Here is a 26,210-nt window from a genome sequence, read left to right as displayed (position 1 = left end):
AGGCCTACTAAATGATTTTTTTTTTGCCCAATCATACTATGGATGAGAGATTAGTTAATGCATGTTACCGATTGTCTAGATTATAAAATTTTCTGAATATTAGGGCTAGCTAACCCACTAATGCAATTAAATTTTTGTTGTTAACTAACCAATATACAATAGCATGTTTTGCATTTTGTTACATTTAGGTATTCTCATGCCTCGAACACGTGACTACAATTTAGAGCTACAGTGAATCCTATGTACTGGTTAAAGCCTGTGATAAACCTTCCACACTGCTGAGTAATAGCTCTGGGAGCATCACTAGTGAGGGGCGTCTGGGGACTAGCTATAACTAGTGGTAGGATAAATGGTATATAATGTGATATGGCAAGAGCACTTAATGCTACCTTATAAACCTTTGACTTGTTACTGGTAGATGTACAAGGTACTTAGGATGCTATTCTACAGAACAGAGCTACAATTGAGGTTATTTGATCATAGATGTAAGAAATTTTGCGGTATTTGTTATTTAATCCTAACTGGTATTTATACAATAATTGGATCACGGGTCCGTTAATACACAGAGTAGTTTTAGGTTTTGTTAAAAAGGAAAAATATGGTTATGTTGTTTAGTTGACATCCAACTCAGAAACAACTAAATGGTTGCGATCATGCTTCATCATCTATCCCAGTATGCGGCATATATGAATCCTCTGCTCTCAGACCCAGGGTTAGAATAGAGGCCTTAGGGACGAGCTGGGACCACCCTACATGCGTGTAATCAGAGGATTACAGATGGTTCCTAGGAACCTCCATCTTTCTGGTTAGGTAAGGCAACACATTCCCAAGTGGTTAGCTCAAGTTTTTGGGATGTCGTTCACGGTATGGGGGAGGAGCTGTGTAGCATGATGAATTGGCCACAAAAGGGGGGACTGTTAGTGAAATGAATATGACTCCATGTTCTATCCTATGTGTAGCCATTTTGTAAGCACGTAGCCATCTTGTGTCTTTTTACTGTATTCATTTGTCCTCTTCTAGAGGACTTATGAATACTGAATGCTTATTTAATAAGCCTCGAGTCACTAAGGCTTTTGTTCCAGAAGAAGTCTAAATGCCACAGTAGCTTAGCCGGCGGGTCAAAAAGACATGTTCCTAGCTGTTCATATATGTTCCTAAACATTCTCTTTTAAACAGCTTATTGTTTAGATTTATTGTTCGAAGAAGTTAATCATGTTTGGTCAATTCTGCGCCTGCGTGCGTTTGGTTGGCATTTTAGATGTTAATTTCCTTATCTTGTAGATTTAGATTTTGTTTATGTTTCTTTGACCAATGGTAAATGAATTATAATAGATTTAAATTATTGTAATTAGATCATGTGTCTGTATAAAAGCTGCTGTCTGTTAGTCTCCTAAGCTCAGTTTACGTATACAATTGAATTTAGACCCCAATAGCATATCATATTAAAAATATTGGTGTGCACTAACACATCCAAACTAGCAACAGCCCAACAGGGTACTAGAGCTTCCCTTCAAGTGTTCAGCTTTCCACAATAAAGTACCCCTTCGCTCTGATACTGTAATCACTTATATCAATGTTACAATCCCACATATGAAAAGTTTAATTCAATTCTGACAACTTCCAGGAGTTTTTTTTTTCCTCCAGACAAGAGTGTATATACATATAATGTAAACAGGAATTTGTTAATAGCAGTCGATCAACCTGACGCATACTGTACATCATGAAAATAGCATGTATACGCAAGTCAGTGTAGTCATAATCTGCCACTGTTGTGCTACAAAACATCTGTGTACAACTTTTCTTTGAAATGGTTATACTCCGTGAATGTGAGCTGTGCCATGTAGTGTGAAGGAATCCTCCTCTGACTCCTTAAAGGGGTTGTCCCGCGCCGAAACGGGGTTTTTGTTTTTTTTAAACCCCCCCCCCCGTTCGGCGCGAGACAACCCCGATGCAGGGGTTAAAAAAACAAACCGCTCAGCGCTTACCTGAATCCCGGCGGTCCGGCGTCTTCATACTTACCTGCTGAAGATGGCCGCCGGGGTCTGCTCCATCGGTGGACCGCAGCTCTTCTGTGCGGTCCATTGCCGATTCCAGCCTCCTGATTGGCTGGAATCGGCACGTGACGGGGCGGAGCTACACGGAGCCAGCATTCTGCACGAGCGGCTCCATTGAAGAGAGCAGAAGACCCGGACTGCGCAAGCGCGGCTAATTTGGCCATCGGAGGGCGAAAATTAGTCGGCTCCATGGGAACGAGGACGCTAGCAACGGAGCAGGTAAGTAAAAAACTTTTTATAACTTCTGTATGGCTCATAATTAATGCACAATTTACATTACAAAGTGCATTAATATGGCCATACAGAAGTGTATAGACCCACTTACTGCCGCGGGACAACCCCTTTAACCTCTAACCATTACGTATTCCTGGAAGAACTTTGTCAGTCAACAATTGGAGAGGGGAGAAAGCTCATATCTAATACGATTGGACTCTTCCCTCACATTATGCTGCAATAATTACACTGTGTTTAAACAAAATGACAGACATACTACTAAAGTCAGTGTCTGTTAGGGCAGCACAAGACTGGCAGCAGATTCCCTTTAACCCAAGGAGAAAAAAAAAAATATATATTATATTATATATATATAAAACATTTTATAGATGCACAAAGAGAATCAATACAAAACACTGGTTGATAAATTTATTAAATTTTACAGAAGTGTCAGAAAAGACCTATACATGCAATATTCACATGAAACTCAATAGAAACTATGACAGCAGCGCAATTTTTGCTCATTTTAGGTATGAGCATTTAAAAGTTATAATTACACATTCCATACACTCAAAATGAAAATTATTAAAATAAGGTAACACGGTGAATCCTCTTTTACTCTGTACAGTAAAATAAAGGCTGTAAACAACATTGTCATAAGAAAATTATCATTCCCACGTTATAGAACTGAAAGAGAAAAATAAAATTAAGTGGCATTTCCTAGTGTATCAATATTTTAAGGGTAAATTCTGCAGAAGAGACAGAAAAAAAAAAATGAAATTTTGACATGAAATGATACATTAACACTTTCAGTGCTAGAACTTGAATTTTAAAAAGTTGTCCAAGCAGTGACAATATAATAGGAGGAATGTCACCATATTCACAGAGGAGCTCAAAGATTTGTAAGTCAAGAAGGTATGAAGTGCTGACTTCATGATACACTCAAAACTGAGAACCCCAGGAACTGCATTGAGAGACTATTTTTCACATACTAGCTACAAGAAACATTGCGACACAGTATAAGGCTATGTTCATATTTGCATTCAACCATATCTGTTGTGCAATGGACATTAGTGGTGCCTGTCAGACCACCGACTTATAAATGCGATCCATCAGGTTTCACTGAGATTGTCTGCCATTTTGGTACGAAAAATAGCACTCAATGCAAGTGTTTCCCAATGCAGATGTGAACAGTGCCTAATTCGAACACTAACAGTTGTGGTCAGTGTGATTAAAATTGCCAATAGATCTCTGGGTAAGAATGGCAGTATTAACGCTGGCTATAAGATTATACCCTTTAGCAAGGCAAGATAATGATTTAGCCTTATTCCGGAGCATTGCCATCAGCAATCTGCCCTTTTACTCATCACGTTCCCAAGACTCACTCTTGTACATATTTTGAGATTAAAAAGTGTAACACAATGCAACAAAAGAGAGAGAGAGGGGAAATCTTACCTAAAGGAAAAATTGGGGAATATTCTCCCATTACTTTGTACCATTTTCCAATCTTTTTGGTTTAAAAAGATGGACAAGTCACAGATCTTTTGTACATAATGGGAAAGGGGCCTTAGATTCATATGTGGCCATACAAACTGTTTGTGGTGTAATTATTCAACTCTGCATATCCAGCATAAAACATCACTTCTAGGAACACTCTATTACTATCATAGGAGTAAAAAAAAAAAAAAAAAGACCTCTACATCATCCTTACAGACCATACAAGCGTATATTCACACATGGAATATTTGTTGCAAAAATTTTGGAGATTCCCATTCATCTAAATGAGGCTGGCAGAAATCTTTGTAACTCAGGATCAGGTGGTTAATTGGCTGGAGCTAAATGAAAAGTGCAGTAAGGGACTGTGCACCATCAGATTGGGAGCTGTGGGGAACCAGGTGAAGTATGATTTTTAACTTTTTATGTGGTGCTATGCAGATTTCAATGTAAATTTTTTTCTCCCTGGACTATCCCCTTTAATGTTCAATAAAAAGGACAGAAAATTCTAGATGGCAAAAGAAAAATGTCTTTTACTGAAGATATGAAAACCCTTTGGAAATGTATTCAAAAATTGACAGCACTATGTCCTGTGGATCCCACATTACTATGCACAGCCTAAACACTCGTATTTATAGGAAACTTCCACAAAATAATTGTCTATCTCATAGTGGTTATAGATGAGGCTCAGGGAAAGCATGATCAAAATTCACTTTTACTGAAAATAGATCATTTTAATATGAAGACTTCGCAACTTGTCAGGCCTACAAGTATACAATGAAGTGGAATTTAACATGGAAATACAGGCACTGAACATTTATAAAAATATGGATGACAGTTACATAATAAAAATATTTCATATTTTCCTTGATCATTGACCTTAATTTTTCCATCAATTGTATTTTTGTTGTTGCATGGTTCTGGAATGGACTGTGATCATTTTCTTCATTTATTTACCTTAACCAATGCATTCTACAACATAAATTTACAAAATGTCAGGTTCTGTCTAAAAATGCAAAAACGTTCTTCACTCTTTCTCTGAGCCCTTCAAATGTTCCTTTCTTTAAAGTCATAAAGTTGCTGTGCTCCTTGTTATTTGCTTTACTGCATAAAGTTTGGCCAATTCCATAACCTCTACAAAAGTGGAGAGCCACACACGTGTCCCCACCTTACCATTCATTCTCTGCCTGGATGTGGCAGCCTGCAGCTACCTCACCAGGTGGGATAGGGATTGGAGGACTCCCTTCTGGAGATATGTGCTGCTGCAAGAGGTGGGACTGGCATTTATGGTATATCCTGTACATATGTCATATGTGCGAGATGGGAACCCTACTCCAATCTTAAAGGTTCAACAGTGCCATAAAAACCTATGTGGGATCTTTAGGAGGTACTGTAAAGTTAACAATGCTTAACCCCTTTCTGACATTGGCCATACAGGCGCTGCATATGTTGGGTGCCAGTGTTTAGCACAGGCTGGGGAGCGGAGCCCACTCTATATGTTGCTGGTATTTGTTGCCTTTGAAAGCTGACACCGAGCCGCAACAGCCGGGATTGCAGGCAACTCCGATCCCAGCGAAATTTAAAAGGCTTAACATTTAAGTGGGGAATACACATGCCTTCAAATGGAAGGGGAACTTTTTTCTAACTTATTAAAGAATTATATAATAATTCTGTGACAAATGTTTACCGGCATCTGGATCACAGACTTTTGGTCTATTTAGTTCTGGTGAATATGTAAATATGTTCATGTAGACCTAGGCACAAGTGGTATGTATGAGCGCATTCTGAACTTGGTGTTACTCAGGTTTTATTGATTGGCATTTGTAAAAAAATGAAAATTCTTCTGTCATTGAAGGTTTAACCCCTTAATGACACGGCCTATTTTGGCGTTGAGGACCAAGCGATTTTTTGGTATTTTTCCATCTCCATTTTTCAAAAGCCATAACTTTTTTATTTTTCCGTGGACGCGGCCGTATAAGGGCTTGTTTTTTGCGTGGCGAGCTGTAGTTTTTAATCGGTGCCACTTTTGGGTACATAGACAATATCGTAAAATTTTTTAATTTTTTTTTTATGATAACAGGGAGAGAAAACGCATCAATTCTGCCATAGATTTTTTTCTTTTTTTTACAGCGTTAATCATGCAGCATAAATGACACACTAAATTTTTTCTGCGGGTCGGTATGGTAACAACGATACCAAAATTGTTATATTTTTTTTTAGGTTTTTACACTTTTTTGAAATAAAACCCCCTTTTTTTTGGAAATCTTTTTTTTCCTCTATAGCTGCATTCAAAGTCCTGTAACTTTTTTATTTTTCTATGTACGGAGCTCTATGAGGGCTTATTTTTTTACGAGACGAGCTGTAGTTTTTATTGGTACCATTTTGGGGAATGTACGGCTTTTTTGATCACTTTTATTGCATTTTTTGGGAGGCAAAATGCTAAAAATTAGCATTTTGCCTCTTTTTTTTAGCGTTGTTTTTTACGCTTTTTATCGTACAAAATAAAAAGTGTGTTCAACTTTTTGTACACTTCGTTACGAACGCGTCAATACCAAATATGTGGGGTTTTAATTTTTTTTCCCTTTTTTTATGCTAATATTAGAAAAAGCATAAAAAAAGGGTTTTTTTTACCTTTTTTTTTTTTTACACTTTTCTTTTTATACTATTTGAGTCCCTCTGAGGGACTTACAACACTGTGCCTATGATCGCTGTTATAAGGCATGGCAGAGCTACTGCTCTGCCATGCCTTATCGCTTATACAGCGATTATAGGCACAGGCAATACAGGACGCCAGTGTCTGGCGTCCTGTTGCCATGGCGACAGGCCGGGCTCTCGCGATGACATCGCGAGTTCCGGCCGGAGACACAGAGGGAGTCCGCTCCCTTTGTAAACTCTTTACCTGCCGCGATCTACTTAGATCGCGGCAGGGAAAGGGTTAACAGCGGGTGGCGCATCTCCGATGCCCCCCCCGCTGTTGCAGCGGGACGCTGGCTGTGACTGACAGCCGGCTCCCGCTGCGGGATAGCGCTGGATCTTATGTGATCCCGCGCTATCTCCAGGACGTACCGGTACGCCCTGTTGCGGGAAGTACCAGGCTGCCAGGACGTACCGTTACGCCCTGGAGCGGGAAGGGGTTAAAGGGCATGTTCACTCTTGAACACTATTTTTGAATTTATATATAGGACTTATCTGAAGAGTAACTTTGTAAATATACTACATTACTAATCTTGTATAGTTGTGGAATTACAGGCTGCAGTATAGTACAGACTTGTATTTGCAATTCAGCTGCGGTTGGAAACATTTAACAATTTTCTTGCTCAACACACTAGTAGTTTAGTGGGACAGTTAAGTGTTTATTGCATCACATTACTGTACATTGCCTGGTGTAAGGACCATACTTCCTAGAAAGAGCTCAAAGCAAGCAAACTATTTCAGGGAGATTTTAGCTCTGAGAACAAGGATTCTAAATGCAGCTCTGAACTCCAATACAAGCTGTAGCATAGGATCCATGTAATATACAAATGCAATGTATTTGCAAAGTTTATTCCATTTTTCTATGCAGTTTAATTCTTTATATAGGAGCTTTCAAATTGTGGTTTTAGATTGATATGCACCATCTTCCAGGAAAAAGAATACCCATGAAAAACTACTTAAGACCTATATACTGCTGACAATGGTTCTTCAGTTTTTGTGAGGGATTGTTTTTGTGAGGGATTACAAAAGGCAGGGTTAAATGCATTTATAAAAGTCAACCCCACTATTAACATGTTTAAAAGGGTTTTCATATATCAGCAAGAGAAACATTCAACTTTAAATGCCAGCATTCATTGGTGACTGGGCAATTCTTAATATTGCACAATGTTCCGCCATTTTATTTCTTAAAGGGAACCGGTCAGCTTTGAAATGTTGTCCAAACCACAGGCAGCATGTTACAGAGCAGATCGATATACAGTTTTATAGGAAAAGATTTAGTATAACTTGCATTTTATTCATGGCCATCTCTGCTCATTAGAGGTCCAGTGGGTGGTCTTACCAGAAATTGACAGCTATTTCTATATGCACAGTCATTGAGATAACTATCCAAGTTCAGAATGAGCAGAGAATGCAATGAATAAATACGTTAACATAAATCATTTTACCTAAGACTATATATCAATCTGCTCAGCTCTTAATGCTCTATAACATGCCGTATGCAGAATGGACTGCATTTTCAAAGGTCAGGCTCTGGTTAATGCTCAAAGGTCTTTTGACATAGCATACAATGTTTGCCATTTAGTGGCTTCTCCGTAAAAATTTTATTTTTGGGACTTCCTGAATGTACTTTGAAGCTACCATGCTTAAAGCCATTCATATAGATTTAATAATATTTTACAATTGAAAATAAAAGGTAACAGAAAAGGAGATCCTGAGATAACTGGCTTACGGTTTTGCAATTTAATTCCAATGCACACTTGTCTGGCAAAGTGATCAGTGCAATCAAGTAATCTATATTGTATGTGAGAAGATAACCATCCACAGTTCACACAAAACATAAGTGGAATATACAAATTAAATTCCAGTGACACAAAGAAACATGGCCAGTACTGCTTCTAAAGTACGAGCCAATGTATGGCAGGAAAGTTGTGCTTTAACAAGAAATAACAGGTCTCTAATAAGAGTAGTTCTGCTTACTAATTGAAAGCTCAGCACCAAGCTAGTTCTGTAAATCTATTGTTACAATATCCGTGGTCTGTCCCATGCTTGTCCAATACATAAACCAGAAGTAAAAAATTGCATTACTTGACTAGAAATCAAACACTAGAACATTACAATTTCTTGTAGTTTTTACAATTTTGGAAAACCACCAGAAATACTTTGGCCAACATACTAATTGTTAAGATAAGATCATCAGTGCACATACAGAGCCCAAATAGTAGTAGAAAAGGCCAATAGAACAGCTCATATGTTCTCCCACTTTCTAGTAACTAACTAAAGTAAATTCATTCATTAATTCATTTTGGTTATAAATGTTTTTAGGGAATACAAATTTGTGTGTGAGGTATCAAAAATGACGAAGTTGGCATATATACATGACATTGGAGCAGATTTACTCTGACAACTGCATCATAATCATGCCTTAAGTCACTTTTTGCGTCTTACTAGACATTTTTCAAAAAAGGAGTTATAAAATGTGGCAAATTATTGGCTTGTGCCAGAATTTTAGTGTAAATTAAGTAAACAAGGAGGTGGTTTACCCTTTCCAATCCAATTTCCCTGCCATGTTTTTATTAGCGATTTTTTGAAAAATAGAGTTTTTGTTTATAATTTGAGAGTATGGTACTTTTTAAAGCACTCTCCACGATGAAGTCCAGGTTTCATACTGCATGCCTCATAGAAGAAACTGATTTCTCTCCTTCCATCTTTCTTCTGCTGCAAACCATGCAATCCTTTAATTTTTTTTTAGTTTTGCATGAGGAAATGCATCTTCTCATTTAGGCTTCCCTCGGCATCCAAAGTTGATGGTCTTCCCCGCTTTCCAGTTGTGTGTTCCTCATATCCAGTGACGGACTGTTTGCGGACCATAGAATGACTCAGTATTGTCACTGTCCTCTTGTCTTGGAATAAGACGCACAGCATTTTCTTGTCGCATTCATAGGCACATACTTAAAGAATTTCAAGATGCATTTTTATGTTATGCAATTCATGAACAGGTTGAGGGCTTGTGTGGAACTGGTCGGAGAAGGTGTGATAACCTGTACCACTTGTTTGGCATTGTTAACCTTGCGCCAAATAAACCACGACTCGAGATGTACATGACAAATCCAGACAAGTAAGATTTTCTGTGGTGGTCTTGTCATAACAGGGAATGTGCAAAAAGATATAGCCATTTTGTGCGTCACACAGGCAAAAAAAAAAAGTCATAAGGCTTCTTTGCATTTTAGCACTTGAATTCAACCCTTCCTTTGAAACCTAGAGTGCTCTCATCTATAGCCACAGGAACAGGTTTTTTTTACATTTCTTAGCTATTTAATCATTGACGTTCTTCACCTTGCACCCTCAGGTACATGCACTTTCTTGACCAGGGTCAGGAGGGACTACATGCAGCATACAAAATATTTGTATTAAAACAGGGGCGGGAAATATATGCTAGAAGAATTGGGTTTGGTCCAGCCATTCGTCGGTAGAGTAGTTCACTAATTGTGGCTGGAAATTCAGAGATATGTTAATGACTCCAAAAAAAACCTTTTCTTCTGGCAAAACATCCTTCAAGGAGTGCCACAATAAGTATTTTGGTAGTGGAGTCCCCTTTTAGATTTTCTTCAACTGCATATAGGTTTTTTTGCAACAACAATTTCACCAAAAAGTTCATCGGTGAAAAACAGATGTAAAATATTCCACCTCCTCCTTTGGGCAAACACTTTGTGGAACCTTTGTGTTACTGTGTATGAGAACTGGATAAGATCCCATCATCATCACGATATTACTTCCAGCTACTTGTAACAGGTAGAAAATTATCACCACTTTGAAAGTATTATCACTGAAAACCGTAACAAATCTCCTTCCCCATCACGGTCCTCTATTATCCACCTTTGAATATCCTCATCACTAACTATCTTTCCCGCTCAAATTATTGAATCGGCAGTGCAAAAATTTATAGTGCAAGAATACATTGCAAGCGTGATGACAATGTATTAGGTCATCATGCCGGCCAGCCTACAGCATGGGGACTTCTAACAGTAAATTCATGTGCCAGAGAGCCTCAGACAGCAAAGCACTCCCTAGAACACTGTATATACATGTGTTGGACCTCGTCAGACAGCGGAGCTATGCAGGAAAATCTGAATGTCAGATAAGGTCCGACACAGGCTTGGAAAGGATTAAATTAAAGTGTCCAACAAGTTTTTAAAAATGGGCCAAATCTATCACACAGCAGGGGAAATTTATTAAGACGGGCATTTGAAACACCGGTCTAAATATAAATTTTCGCTGGCGCATAATGTGCTTAATATATGAAGAAACACATGCCTTTTCATAGAATAGGTGCATCTCAGCTGCCGCGTGCGCCTACACAGGAATGTATGGCAGATCTGTCCTTGCGTACATTTCTGGCATAATTTGTGCCAATCTCTGGTGTAAATTATACATAAATGTGTTGGTCTGGGGAAGAAGGGATATGGAGCAGCAAAAGTCACAAAATTTTAGCTCACGGAAGCCGTGCACAGGATTTCGGGGCTTTCTTTATGACAGAATCTGGCACAGAAGTTTTTATAAATGTTCCCCTGTATGTGCCATAGTGATAAATTTGACACATCTTCTGCCCATCACCTCTAGGTTTAGGTTATCTTTAGACAACAGTAATAAATCTGCCCCATCACTTTTGATAAAATTTACACTGTCACAAGTATTGTAAATGTGAGTCAATGAGAGTACACTTTAAATTTGTGTAAAGTATAAAAAAGGAAGCAACTCTCCAAATATTCTTAATTACTGATAACCCAACTTTGGGATGTACAGCTGCTATGCAGACCTATATGACACCTTGGTTCCAAACAAAAAAACAAGGGGGAAAATTTGTAAAAGTTTCTAAAGTAAAAACGGTCTGTCGACCACCGTAATGAATACCAGCTCAGCTTTCATTTCATATTTTGCATTTCGAAAATGAAAGCCACTCTGTGATTGGTCGCCATGGGTAACAGAAACGGTTTTCAATTTATACCGTTTTAAAAATACCCCACCCCCCACAAGTACATAGTTTTAATGCGCAGTCATGTGTTAGTCCCTTCCAGCTATTCACTCTTCTGTCTAAAAGGGTGGCTTTACATGTAATGACTGTCTAGCGCTTCGCTTACACAGATGAATTGAGATGGACCAAACCGGAGATCTCCGAAGCAACAAGTGACTACTGAATTGTTTCTTGCTTTGTACTCTGTTGGGTCCATGTCTACACAAGACAACTATCGGGAAAAATACTTGGTCGTTAAGCGGATTTCCAACCAAGAGTTGGCCAGTGTAAAGAGGGAGCAGGGAGACTTGATTGATAAATGATTGGAGAGAGAGACAACACAGAGTTTAGGATGGAGACAGAGATTTGTAAAGGAACTACTAAACAAACAGTTCCGTTTTTTTTTAAGACTATTTGCAGTTATTTAATACATTTCAGCAATAATTTACACATATGATGTATGTATAAATCAATAGATGTTAAAAGTTTGAATATGGCTAAACTACAATGTAGTGCAATAATTTTCAAAGACTGCATTAAAATTGAGTTTTCAAGTGGTGATTTCAGAGGTTGTAAGACCAATGTGTGTTTACATATGTAAGTCTACTCTAAAGAAGTCATTGTAGCATTGATGGCCTTGAAAAAAAGGAAGAGACAAGGACCTACCTGACCTCAAATAAGTTTCAAGTCTGCCAACAAATAGAAACCTAGGATCCATCATACAGCCTTCCCAAGCTTAGTGGTAATCTGAGTTCTGTTAGAAAAGAACAGTTGAGTTCTTGGTACATCAATGCAAGGTTCTTGGTTGAAATTATCCTTTTATCTATGTACTGTATACATTTTCATAGATGAGTTGTAGAAGACTGCAAATTCACCTATTTTATGAACTTAGATATTTCTAGGTCAAGAATGCAGGCTGTGAATACTGCTTTCAAGGTTAAGATTTAATATAGTTCCTTACAATTACACTGCTAGCTGATTTGGATTAGAATTTAAGGAGTCTAGCCACTTAAGCAGGTATTTTTTGAAATGTGGACAAAAATTATTTTGTGATATATTTTAACTTTACTCAAGTCTTTCTCCCTCCTAACAGCCAGTCTTCTGTCCCTCTAGGTGATGCTGTCGCCCATAAAATGGCAACCTATGGAGTGGCATGCAACAACATGTTATAATTAGAGATGAGCGAACACGTTCGGCCCCGCCCCTTTTTCGCCCGAACACCGAACTTTGCGAACACCTCGGTGTTCGGGCGAAAAAGTTCGGGGGCCGCCGTGGCAGCGCGGGGGGGTGCGGCGGGGAGTGGGGGGGAGAGGGAGAGAGAGAGGGCTCCCCCCTGTTCCCCGCTACTGCCGCCCGCGCCGCCGCGCATCTCCCCGCCCCCCGGCGGCACCCGGACACTTACGCGCGAACACTCCAGTGTTCGCTAAAGCCGGTGTCCGGGTGCGGATGTGTCCGTTACGGACACGTTCGCTCATCTCTAGTTATAATGTATTCTCCATACGTGGACTATACAGTAAACTAACAATGATATGTATAGTATGGTGCTGTAACAATGATGATAGCTTGTCAACGGTAATACTGATCACTTTACAGTGTGTCTGATTTGAGAAGATCAGTATTAGACATTGGGATCATTAGGGGGACATATAAATGGTCTGATACATTTAGTGCCCCATCCAATTCAGGCATATATGTTTGAGAGCATTGCCAAAGCATGTACATCCAGGGTAGGAGCTCCACATACTCATACATTATCTAAAAAAGGAAAACAAAAAATGTATCCTGTTCAAAACATCAAATATTGAAAAATTCATAACTTTTAAATACAGCTGGACATATGCTTTGTAATATTTGTAAACCCAGATTATATTATATTAGCCTAATGATCGAAGAGCTACCTAGTGTGTTCAGGCACAGTACAATAAATGTAAATACACTCTTTGTCAAAAAAAATAAAATAAAATCAAGCACCTAGAAGGCGTTGTAACTGCATGCCGGGTTTTGCAGCAAAACAACATTTCAGGCAGATATGCAAATGACTAGAGTTGTGCCGTGATTAGATGAACAATCTTGCCACCAGAGACCCTAAAAGTGGTTCCACCCTTGGCCTATAAAAAAAGCTCTCAGAGGCTACTTGTGTGTAGAGGACCTTTTTTATCCTTTTCTGTAGAGATTGTTGACCACTAGACACTTCTGCAATCTAGTCAAAAAGATTTCACCCAGGTAACAAGCGTTTGAGAGGGGGCGCGTTATTTGAATTTGAGAAGCTGTATGGTCGGATTCATAAATTACCCACCACCCTGAGCCATTCTGATCGAACTGTTAGGTGGTGACCATGCTGAGGACACCCTCAACAGAACAACTGTAGAGAGGATCATTGATCGTCCAAGAAGCATGAGCAGCTCCAACTGTTTTGTTGTCCACCATTCAGACACAGGTGGCACCATCGTTACAGGTCCCTGTGTCTGTCGGAACCATTTCTAGATGCTTGGCTAAAGGACATCTGGTCTCAGGGTGCCCATTATGTGTACTATCTTTGACACAAACCCACCATTGCCTCTGTTTACAATGGTGTCATGAGCGACACAACTGGACTGCTATGGAGTGGAACCAGATTGTCTTCAGTGACAAATCCAGGTTTCGTTTGGGAACAGACGATGGCTGTTTGCAGACCTAGGGGTGAGCGCCTCAATCCTGTCTTTGTTGTGGAATAGTACATTGCCCCAATTGCTTGTGTGATGGTCTGGGAGACTATCGCAAACAGTCTGTCACCCCTAGTAGTGGTATAAAGGACAATGACAGCTCAGCAATATGTTCAGGATATTCTGCAGCCACACGTGTAGCCTCTCATGACAGGACTTTCAAGAGGCAACTTTCAGCAGCATAACGCTCAGCCGCACACCGCAAGGATGTCATAGGAATACCTCCACAACATTGCCACACTTCCATGACCTGCCCAATTGCCACATTCATCACCAATAGAACATGTATGGGACCATCTGGGATGCCAACTTCAACAGCCTATGAGCTTGCATGATCTAGAGATTCAGTTATAGCGAATTTTGACCGATATGCTGCAGGATAGCATATGGAACCTGTATGCCTCCATGCCTCCCATATCAATCTTGATTCCAAGTCAGAGGCGGCCCAATAGGGTTCTAGAGCCTCCCTTCAGGTTCGCAGTTTTCCATAATATATTATCTTTATGCTTCAATATTGTAATCACTAACTTAAATCAATGTTACAATCACACAAATAAAGTTTCATTCCAGACAACTCCTCCTACATGCTTTTTTTTTTTTTTTTTTTTACAATGAGTGTATATTTTCACTATCATATTTTCACTGCTAAATGCCGAAAAGACACAGTGGGTAAGAGAAATTCAGTTAAAGTGCACAAAGGTTTTCATTAATCTGCAAGGATAAAAGTCTGTCTGTCCTTCATACTGCAAAGTCAATAAAAGAAAAAGCGTGAAAGATATTCAAATACAATATTGATAATGGGAAACCTATTTTCCAACAGCTAAAAAGGTCCCGCAAAGTACAGAATATTTTTTGGCTCAAATCTAATAGCAAAAGCAGCAACATTTGTTTCAAAAAAATGACACATCCACCGATTGTAGCAGCATACAAGGTGCCCGCAATAACACCAACTGCAGGCCTGATAAGCATTAACCTGACAAAGTACTTCTCAAATATGGATTTACCATAAATCCTAGAGGTAACATGTTTTTTTCATGTACATTGCTTCCTGGGAGAAAACAAAATAGATCACTTTTTGCACAAGGGAAATAGTTGAAAACACACAAAATATTTTTATGGCAGTCACTCTAAGAAAAAAAATGTTACACTACAGATCTGTGTTCCCCGCACACATATATGGCACTAGGCCGGATTCTTCTTCTTGTGTGTCCAGGTAACTGGGGTAAAAATTTGAAGTACTTGGGCATTAGATCTAAACAAGCATCCCGGAATTTCTTAATCCTCCAGTAGTAGATTATTGGGTTTAGTGCAGACTTGAGGTAGCATAGCCAAAGTAGCCACGTGCTTATCTCAAAAAAGTTGCTCTTGTTGTAAAAGTCACTGTTAAAAGTAGCAACAAGGCTATAAGTAGCGAATGGTGCCCAGCAAACTATAAAGACAATGAATAAAATCAATATGGTGGTGAAGGCACGAGTTTTAAAGCTGATGTCTATATTCATTTGGAAAGGCCTTTGAAGGCTCATGAGACCTAGCTTGCTTGCCTGGCTAAGGCATATGCTGTCCGGATGGCTATGTATACGGACTGCATTGTGCCGCAGAGTATTCAATATGCCCATAAAAGCATAAAGCATCACCATGAAAGGAATAAAAAAGAAAATTAGTACCATAAGAATCACATATGCTTTATAACCAGCACTTGTAGTGTAGCCAAACACACATTGCGGAGCTCTAGATGGTACTTGTAAGCGTGGGTTCCCAACTGCAAGAGGAAAAGCTACGCAAAAAGAGGTTACCCATGAAATCACAATGAGAATCTTTGCCCGGTAGGGATTCAGTTTGTCTTGTCTCTGTACAATGATTAGAAACCTATCTATGCTTATTATAAGCAGGATAGCAACACTTTCTATTACAAACAGCCAAAAAAACATGGCAGATACTCTACAAAACACTTCTCCAAAAATCCATTCCGTTATAATAATCGTTATCAAAGCAAAGGGCATATTGAGAATGGAAAGCAGTAAGTCAGCAAATGCCAGGCTTGCTAGAAGAATGTTAATTGCAGATCGCATGGCAGCTTTTTGGTAGACCATGAGACAAACAACAAAGTTTCCACAGAATGATAGCAAAAGAATAATAATCATCACAGCCGAGAGTATTATCTGAAGGGGTAAATTCAAGGTCTCATAAAGATCTTTTGTTGCTTGAGTGGTAGAAACAGTTGTGTTCACTGGTAAGGTACCAACTGTTGTCATGGCAACTGGACCGTGTTTGGGTGGGAGATCCAAGTTGCCACGAAATGATGGCTGTGGCGTTGTTAAGTTTGTAAAACCATTTACGTATATGATGTGTGTACTATAGGTCGTCACAGGATGAGCTGGTGTAAGCATAGCTGAGAAAACCATAATTGTTCAGCCCAGTTGAATTAATGTATGTTAACAATTCGGGATAGTTGTCGCCTTCCATGAGTCTTACTCCTTAGATAATAGTGGAGTAACAGTATATCCATGGTCAATCTTCAAGGTGTCTTCTGCAAACTGAAAAGCAAACAGAAAAGCACACATTTAACAATTCAAAATGTTCAAATTAAAAATTTCTACCCTTACAATTAGAGATGAGCGAGCATACGCGCTTAGGGCAATTACTCAATCGAGCATTGCCCTTAGCGAGTACCTGCCCGCTCGGGAGCAAAGATTTGGCTGCCGGCAGGGGAGAGCGGGCAGGAACGGAGGGGAGATCTCTCTCTCCCTCTCTTTCCCCCCGCTCCCCCCTGCTCATGGCCGCAACTCACCTGTCACCCGCGCCGGCAGCCGAACCTTTTCTTCCAAGCGGGGAGATGCTCGATCGAGTAATTGTCCTTAGCGAGTATGCTCGCTCATCTCTACTTGCAATACTCACATAAGGCCACTTTCACAGGGTAGCATTTAGGCAAGTATTTTGCATCTATATTTGTTAGACAACACTAGGAGCCGGTCCAAATCTTTTCTTTATAGTTTCCTCTTTGTATTCTCCACTCTGGGCTTTGCATACAAATACTGACCAAAATACTGCCATGCGAAAATTTCCTAAGTATACACAGGTTATAGTTCATAGCAGGCCGTTAAATATTAATGCATGATAATCAGACGAGATAATATGAAGCTTTTTTGTGATTTTGAATAGAGAACACACAATTGTCACATTTGCAGAACACAATGAGATTGCCACCTAGAAGCTTATAAATGCAGTTTCTATAAATTCATGTGCTACCTCAGTCATCATTAGGGTGAATTTGGAATTCCATGACGTGATAACTCCTGCTAGGTGCAGACACTGGTCTGAGATCTTTAAATTGCATGAATTTGTTGCTAGAATGCCAACAAAAAAAATAGTACTAAGTCTGCTTTCACATCTGCGTTGGAACCTCCATTGAAAGTTCCGTTGCAGATCCGGCACAAAATACCGGGAAAAAAAACACTGCATGCAGTGATTGTCATCCAGTCAGGTGCCAGACAGCTGAGCGGAAACCAAAATGGACCCCATTATAGTCAATGAGGTCCGTTAGACGCTTTTCAGTTCCGTCACAAGACGGATCCTGTTCGGCCAGGGGATTCTCCTTTCCTGCTCAGAAAAACAGTACCCTCAACAGATGCGAAAGTAGCCTACCCTTATCAAAAGAAGTGCTGTTATTGACAATATAAAGATCCCACTCTTGCAAACAAACACAAAGATGCAGCAGCACTCTACGGGCATTAAAATATATACATCATTTTTAATTATAATATTCCACTACTGATATACGTACTATACTTATTGATCAGAATGTGCACCAAGAACCTGAAATTATTAAGTTCACTTTTCATTTACAAGCTTAGTGAAAATAGTGATAAATTATATTGGAAACTTGGATCACTGTGTAAGTGTTTAAAAATGGTCACCATTTAAATGCACACTAAAGTATAATAAGTGTGGCAACCTGGGGGTTACTCGCTTACTGGATTGCCATCTTCGCCTTTCAGCAGAAATGGGCACCATTTGCATTAAGGCTCCAGAGACTCTTATTACTTGAAATTCTGGCGCTTGCCAGCTTTTATTTTAGATCACATCAAGTATGTTTCACAAGGTCAAGACTCAAGGTTCACAACCCACAGGGTCTCCATCACCATCCCCTACCTGGGGTGTCTACAGGCCATCGTTCCCTGCTAGATCTTGTGATGGGCACAGACCGATCCACACTGGACCACAGGCTCGCGATCCTGATACTGCTGCAGCCTCTGCAGAAATCAGTTGGACCCAGGTAAGGGGTCTTCATGGAAAAATTGTGTCCAAAAAGCCATTCCTTTAATGTACAAACAAGGCCAAGTAACACAACTATGCATGAAAACATAGAAAACGTGGTGCAGGAAAAAGGCAGCAGGTGCTCTGGACTGAGGAGTAAGGCGTCATGTCCACGGCTAAAACATTTAAAATCCGGAGCGGATTACCCGCAGCGTGATCACCGCCGCATAGGGATGCATTGGACACCTGCAGGTAATTTAATACCTGCGGATGTCATTTTCACAAGGCGTGGATTGCGTGTGCGGGAAAACACAAGCAGCATGCTCCATTTTAGTGCGGGTCTTCTGTTGAAGCCTGTGGAAGCCATCCAGATCTGCGGCACACCCGCAGCTGAATTTCTGCTCTCCGGCGAGGGAGAGCAGCAGTTAAAAAAACAAAAAAAAGAGTGCACGGCGGCAAGCACATCCGCCAGGCCGAAGAAAGAAGATCCGGCCACGACGGAGGGCAGATCCACAGGGTCCGGACAGGTACATAATAATTCTTTTTAGGCCCCATGTCCGCGGGAAAGGAGAGACCGGCTGCGGGATTCTGCATGAAGAATCCACGGCGGGCCTGATTTTTCCTGTGGACATGAGGCCTAAAAGTTTGAAATATCTGGCTGTAGCAGAAGGCAGTTAGTTTGCTAAAGGCCTTCTGCAAACAAAAGTGAACCACGGTGGAGGTTACTTGCGAGTTTGGTGCTGCATCTCAAAAAATGGTATTAGGGATTTGGTCAGTATTAATGGCATTCTTAATACTGAGAAATACAGGAAGATACTTATTCATCATGCAATACTATCAGGTAGCTGTCTGATTGTCACTAAATGTATTCTGCAGGACAACCACGCCAAACATACAGAACAATGTAAAGAAGAACTAGTCGTCCTGGAAGTGATGATATGGCCTCCACAGAGCCTGAAATCAACATCATTGGCTCTTGTCTGGGATTACATTAAAAGAGGGAGAAGGATTTGAGCATGCCTACATCCACAGAAGATCTTTGGTTATTTCTCAAAGATGTTTGGAACAACCTCCCTGTAGAGTTCTTTCAAAAACTGTGTGTAAGTATACCTAGATAAATCGATGCTGTTTTGAAGGCAAAGGGTGTTCACACCAAATGATTTGATTTAGATTTGTTTTATCGTTCATTGACTTTGCATTTTGTAAAGTGACAAAAAAAATGATTAAAATGGATATTCTTGAAAGCATTCTTACTCTGCAGCATTCTTTTCACACCTGCCTAAAACTTCCAGTCCTGTGCTGCTATCCCAGATCTCTCCGCTGGTCTTGGTTTACATTGGTTGCAGTGGTCACATACCTGTATACTCATGTGACTGCTGGAGCGAATTTTCTGCTATCTGCCTCCCCTTCTAGCCCATGTGATACTGTGGTATGTATTACGGAAAGTCACTGCATCAGGATGACACAGTGTCATCACTGAGCATATGGCGCTCTGACCTCCAGTAGAGTGGGTGCATTGGCTAATTTGTCAGGCTGGCTGTCCACAGGTTAGGTGTCATTGAGATATCCGTGGCAATAAATTGCACGCAGAGCTCACATTACATGTTTTCCATATCATTCATATAGGCTCATTGTGGAGGCTTTTTAGTGCTCCCCGCGGTGGAATATCGCTAGCCATATTCCGTCACGGCTGTGGACAGACGGCCTTATGCATAAAACTACTGTGGGTAGCTCATGGCGGTGGGGTTAACAATCTAATAAAACATAAATCTGCAGTAATACTAGCGATTACCAAATTCAACCTATGTGACATGTAAGCTGTACTCAACCTTACAATGGGTTATGTGCATCTGGATTGTCTAGAAGGGGTTAAGCCTCAAAGAGCTCTATGAAAGGATAGGGACACCTCATCTAGGGCTTCATTTATGGCCCAACGGCCTCAAGGGCAAGTATATAATCCATCAGGCAAGTGTATCCTAACTTCCAGTCACTTCGATCTGTAAATAGATGCCAACAGAAAAATTGAAAAAATGTACAAATGCTTTTTCTCTCAATCTTAGAAGTCAAAAGCTGTGGAAGACATTCTGCCATTGAATGCAATCCCCAAGATAACTGAACACTAAGGGCAAGATAAACAGAGTACAAAGCCAACAGTGGGGACTGCAATATGGCCAACTAATCAAGATAACTACGGACAGCACAGCTTACCCAGCAGAATAAACCAGCAAAACGTGTGTTCACACATGGCACAACACTCCCAATAACATGACGTTTGCTGGTCTCCTTTGGCCAGGCTATTCTCACAGGACGGGTAAGCAGAGTAAGTTGTTTACAACTCAGACTTTCCTCTAGTGTACTAGTCCCAAGGTATAGAAGGATAACCTTGTCTTCTGTATAGCTCAGTATTGGTATGTTTGGATATCAGTGGCTCCACACTACAAAAGCCTTCACATTCCTACCATAGATATAAAAAAAGGCAAAAACTATTGATGTCCTATACTTTGCTATTTATGCAATTACAAATCACTTTGCGGGGTCATGAAAGAACTCATTCTTGTGAATGACAGTTCTACCCTTAAATTGAGCACATTTGTGATTTTTTTGTAGCTTTTTCACTAAAGCAAAAAGTAAAATATGATAATAGCAAGATTGCACACATTTTAAGAGATCATAATCAACAAGAGTCTCAAAAATAGAACAGATCAAATTTTGTAAAGTTGTTTCAAGCCTTGCAATTAGGCCTGTCTCACAAATGGGGTTTGTAAAATGCAGCGTTCTTATATGCACCGTTCTACAGCATTTTCAAGAGTTCAACAGCATTTTTAATGCAGTTAAAAAAAAAAAAAAGAGCCGAAAACGCACTACAATAGAACAGAAAGCATTTGAAAAGCCCAACTGCAATCAATAGAGGCTTAGTACAGCGTTTTTTAACCAGCGTCGCTAAAATGCTGGAAAACACGCCTGTGTGAGAGTGGCCTTAATATCGTAAAACTATTTCAACAGCTTATACACTGGTTACATTAAATAATCAATACTTATATCTTTCTAGAGAAAAAACTGTATAAAGTTACTTAAAACATGATAGTCTTCTAAGCAGTAACTGGAGTTTATAAGCATATGGCAGCCTTCACATTTGCGCTGGAACCTCCGTTGCATATTCATGAAAGTAGCAGCGCTGGGGAATCCCAAACTGAGCAGAAAAACAGAACCTCTGCCACAGATGTGAAAGCAGTCTCAGCCTTCTCATCTAGAACGGTGAGGAACTATTTCCACCGACTGCTCATCTTCACTTCAATTCCCTAATACGCTCCTTATTTGCTCCTCAGTTAGGAAATGTAACTTATAAGGTGTTCTATATTGTTTCAGATAATTAATAATGCAAACTAAAACTTAATGAGTGTAAATTCCTGAGTGGAGTCAAATACTGCAGCTGAGGGTCGCAAGTATTTACGCTGTGTAGTTGAGCTGCAGACCAACGAGCACACGTCACTGGCTACAACCCACCGCACTGAGATCTGGTTAAAGCACATGGAGACATTGCTTGATTCAAAAGTTACACCCAGAATTAGATGATGTGGGGTCTTTTTTGACCTTGCTAAGAGAGTAAGGCCGCCGGTACACGGGCGGGTCAGATTCCCCATCCTTGGCAGCAGTGGCATCCATGTGTACCTGCTTTTTCTCCAAATCTACACTGCGGATGGTCCACGCAGCTCGCCATCAGAAATGCACAGCACAGGGTTTGTTTTTTCTTTAAACTCCTGCTTTTCCTGCGTCATGTCAATTGTGGAAGTGCCGCGAATCGGACAGCTTCTATTGACTTCAATCGAAGCGGTCCGCGTGGAATCCGTTAAAAATGGAGTGTGCTGCAATTTTTCCTCCGCAAGCGGAAACCACAATTGGTTTCCGCTAGTGTGCAGGAAGAATAACTTTTCCATAGCATGCTATGGACAGTATTTGCTGCGGAACCCAGAGGCGGATGTCTGCTTCAGATTCCGTAATGCACATCCACCCGTGTGCAGGCGGCCTTATTGGTTAATATAGCTTTATAGTGGTCAGAGCTCCATTTTTCTAAGACAGCATTTCAAGCCTCCTACAATGGCAGAGATAAGTGATTGGTTGCTATAGCTACTGGTAGATATAGTGTTAATTTGACATACTTGTTATGGCGTCCTCTAGTGTTGACTGCCTTAACAACGTCCAACTAATGCATCCAGTGCTGGTGTGAAGTAGCTGCATCTAGTTTGCAGATTCTTATAGGCTGGTTTGTACGACAACAAGAATCACCCCACCACCCATGTACCAAAGAATCTGGATGGTAGAACCCAGCTACTGGGCATCTGTGACCACCAGCACTGGACACGCGAGAAGGGCATCAGAGAGGTCACTCAAACATGTATGCAACAATACAGGGGGGTTTTTAAACTGATTTCAGTTGAAAACTTGTTTGTGGGAATTCACTAAAGACTGGCGCTCTTACACTGGAGTAAGATGTATATGCCTCATATAAAGGGTTGTACCAAGATTAAAAGTTATCCCCTTAACAGAACAAGGAATATTTTGCTGATCGTGAGGTTCTCACCACAGAAATCCCGTGTCCCCCGTCCTCCTCACTGCAGGGTTACTGCACCAGTCGCAGCAAGGAGGATACTGAATCGAACGCTGGTTGCTCAACTGCACTACTACTCCATTCACTTTCAAAGGGACAACAGAGACAGCTGATCAGCAAGTACTTGGGTATTTATTTCCATCAGCCATACTGAAATGTATGAAGCACGGTCCATGCATGCTCAGCCAGCACTCCATTCATTTTAAGGTCACTGTGGAGGGAAAAGTGACCCCTGCAGCGACATGCAGAGAGGATAGGGGAAAACTTGTAATCTTGGTAAACCCCTTTAATAAATGTGGTGTACCTTTAGCCAGTCAATGCACCTGGAAAACAAATCTATGCCAGCTATGAACTGGCATAGAGATCAGCTATAAGTTATGCCAGTTTCTGGCATAAATGCTAGTAAACTTCTTGGTCCAAAGGGCCATATACTTTTCCAAAATAATGAGCGTAGTATAAATATGAAAATAAATAAATCACAAATTCTTTACTTAATTCCCCCTCATTATGTTTTGCGTACAGAAAATGTAATGTTTAAAAGGGGTTGTATGAGTGTTCACAGATTTGGATCCTTTTTAAAAAAAATAAATAAATAAAAGTTGCAGTACTCACCTGTTCTCTTCTCTGTTAATCCAGCGCCGCATCTCCCACAGTCCTCCTGCTTTTTGTTTTATTTAGAACAGCTACTACATGCCCTCTGCAGCCAGCAACCACAGTGATCACGTGCCGTTTTCCTGGCATCACTCACATGCTGGGGCCATGATAACAGGAGAATTGCATGTGACCAGCACAGCCTCCGATTGGCTACAGTGGTCAGGTGGCAGCCGCTTTTAAACAAAGCCTAGGAGAGCTGTGGAAGCTACAGCACTGGCTTGCTTTATGCACGAGGACACCGACCCAGAGAACAGCTGATTGTCGGGGGTCCCCCAAGAACGGATCTCTGCTCATCTACTCTTGATTGCCTATCCTGAATATAGGCCATTAAGAGTTTACAGATGGACAATCTTGTTAAAGAGGTTGTGCCACAATTAAAGGGATTGTCCAGGTGGGAGAATAGAATCAAGTCTGTTAAAACAATAAAAGCCACGTTACTCACCTCATGATTTCTGGAGGAAGCAGACAACTCCATTCCCACTGCAAGTATTCAGTTACCCCCAGCCAATCTACTATTGATTTGTCATCCTTAGGATAGGCCATCAATGCAGTAGCTTACAATTGGGGTGAACACTGAAGGCTATGAGCGCTCCCACTGATCACTTTTGGAGCATGCACACGTAACCTTCAGCTTTCAGACACAATCCACATGTGGACTTTTGGGGCAACAGCGTGGGCAATGGGAGGTGGCCAAGTAAATAATACCTCCCTGCACTCCTGGAAACCTGCCCTATGAGCACCATAAGTATAGTATAGGGTTTATGGCCGGTGACAGGTCCCCTTTAAGGTTCTATATTTTGGAAACTCTGCATCTGATGCCCTCATAGCACTGAAGCAGAACAGATATAGACACCTTGTAGCCAGCTCAGCAGACAAGTAAGCGGAGCCAAGTGCTGAATTAGAATTCTGTTAGTCTATCCTTACCACACACACTTGTATATACAATTATTCACATGCATTCATTGGCTAAATACATGCCATAGAGCCCCTCACTGTCCTTCACTGTCATTGTGAATAGCAATAAAAATAGAACCGCTCATTTTAGGCTGCTTTTACTAACAAATCTTTCTAAAAAAGGAATGCTGAATTTGCTTTCATAGCAGTGAAGGCATCAGTTATGCTAACACTGCTTTTCTACTTCAAATAACTTTTACATGGCACTAAATCTGTAGTAACTGAGTATAGGTAGAGACTAGATAAGTTACATCTTCATATTTGTGCTAAAAGATAGGAAAAACGTAACAAAATGATGATGGAAGTACTCCAGATAACGCTACCCTCCTCTCCCATACGTGCACCACTTTTTATTTCCATTTTCGGAATGAAAACCATGCTGCAATATTGGATCACTCACATAGACGGAGGTCACTCTGCACAGGACTCTGTGAACCAAAAGGGGATCAGTTAGGGCTCCCTCATGGTGTCCGTCGTTTTGACAGGAAGTATAGTGCTCCGTCCTAATAAATCTACGATGGAGCCTATACATGGAGAGTGATGATTGGAGTTTGGACAGAGCCTTAAAACTGAGAGCTTCTTTGGGGGTACTCTTTTGAAACTTCTTGTCGCTACTTGGATTGAAAAGTTAGAGAAACTCTGGTTTATATAGAGTAAGGCCTTATACACACGGCCGTGATGGGCTCCGCAAGCGGAATACCACAGCAGAGTCCGTCACGGCGCCCCTCCAAAGACCCTATACCTACCTCCGGATCGGCTGTGCGAAGTCCCGCATGACACTCCGATGTGCATGCGCAGTACAGCGCATGAGGCGCCGGCAGTGTCACATGACCCGCCGGCAGCGTCATATGATGCGCTCAGCAGTGGGCGGGGTGTGTATTCACGCTATACTTCCGCTGTGCTACAGCGAAAGTATAGCGTGACGGGCAGCTTCCATTGACTACAAAGCCGGCCGTGGGCATTAGGAATAAGTAGTATGAACTAGTATGGTAAATGCATCCCATGGAGTTGCCACCACCTTTAACACTCTCCCTGGCAGTTAATCCAGTGTGAATTATTTCTCAGTGGGTACAAGAAGCAGAAGAGAAAGCCTTGATGATTCAAAAATCTATAGCCAACCAGTTGTAAAACATTTTCTGCGCCACTGAGAAGTAGTCAGGATCCCCAGAGCACAGTACTATAGGATTCTTAAATGAAATGCACCGATAGGTGCCGGACAGGTTGTATGTACAGGGTTCAGACAGGTTTTTAAAAGCGTTTTTCCATGACAAAATCTTGATTTTCAGTGAAACTCGCACTTGAAATACACAGAATCAAAGATTTAGGGCTCCTTCACACTGGTGATCGGGATATCGCCCCATGAAAATCACAGCAGAATCATGACTTTTTCCCCCCCTGCGATTTTTGAGTGTCAGAGCTGTTTTTTCCCCTCACAAAAACCATCACTGTCACATGTGATTTTCTCACGTAATTTTGACCCAATTTTTAAGTGTGAAAGTCAATAGGAATTTCTAATGTTTAAAACACATCGCACGAAAATCACAAGTTCAGGCTTTGCGATGCGATAAAAAGGAGAC

The 26,210-nt window shown here is 40.7% G+C and overlaps 1 protein-coding gene across 2 annotated transcripts in view; it reads right to left on the bottom strand.

Annotated features, from left to right (window-relative positions):
- Positions 1-12,887: 12,887 nt before the first annotated feature.
- GPR63 (G protein-coupled receptor 63) overlaps positions 12,888-26,210 on the bottom strand; it is a 56,192-nt gene continuing 42,869 nt past the window's right edge. For both annotated transcript variants that reach the window (XM_066608231.1, XM_066608222.1), the window contains exon 2: positions 12,888-16,699. In XM_066608231.1, the coding sequence (XP_066464328.1) occupies positions 15,308-16,567 (1,260 nt within the window). In that variant the 5' untranslated portion in view covers positions 16,568-16,699 and the 3' untranslated portion in view covers positions 12,888-15,307. The remainder of the gene's footprint in view (positions 16,700-26,210) is intronic.

The sequence above is a fragment of the Eleutherodactylus coqui genome, chromosome 1 (genome assembly GCF_035609145.1).
Source record: "Eleutherodactylus coqui strain aEleCoq1 chromosome 1, aEleCoq1.hap1, whole genome shotgun sequence".
Lineage (NCBI taxonomy): Eukaryota > Metazoa > Chordata > Amphibia > Anura > Eleutherodactylidae > Eleutherodactylus > Eleutherodactylus coqui.
This window is presented reverse-complemented; position numbering and strand designations above follow the sequence as displayed.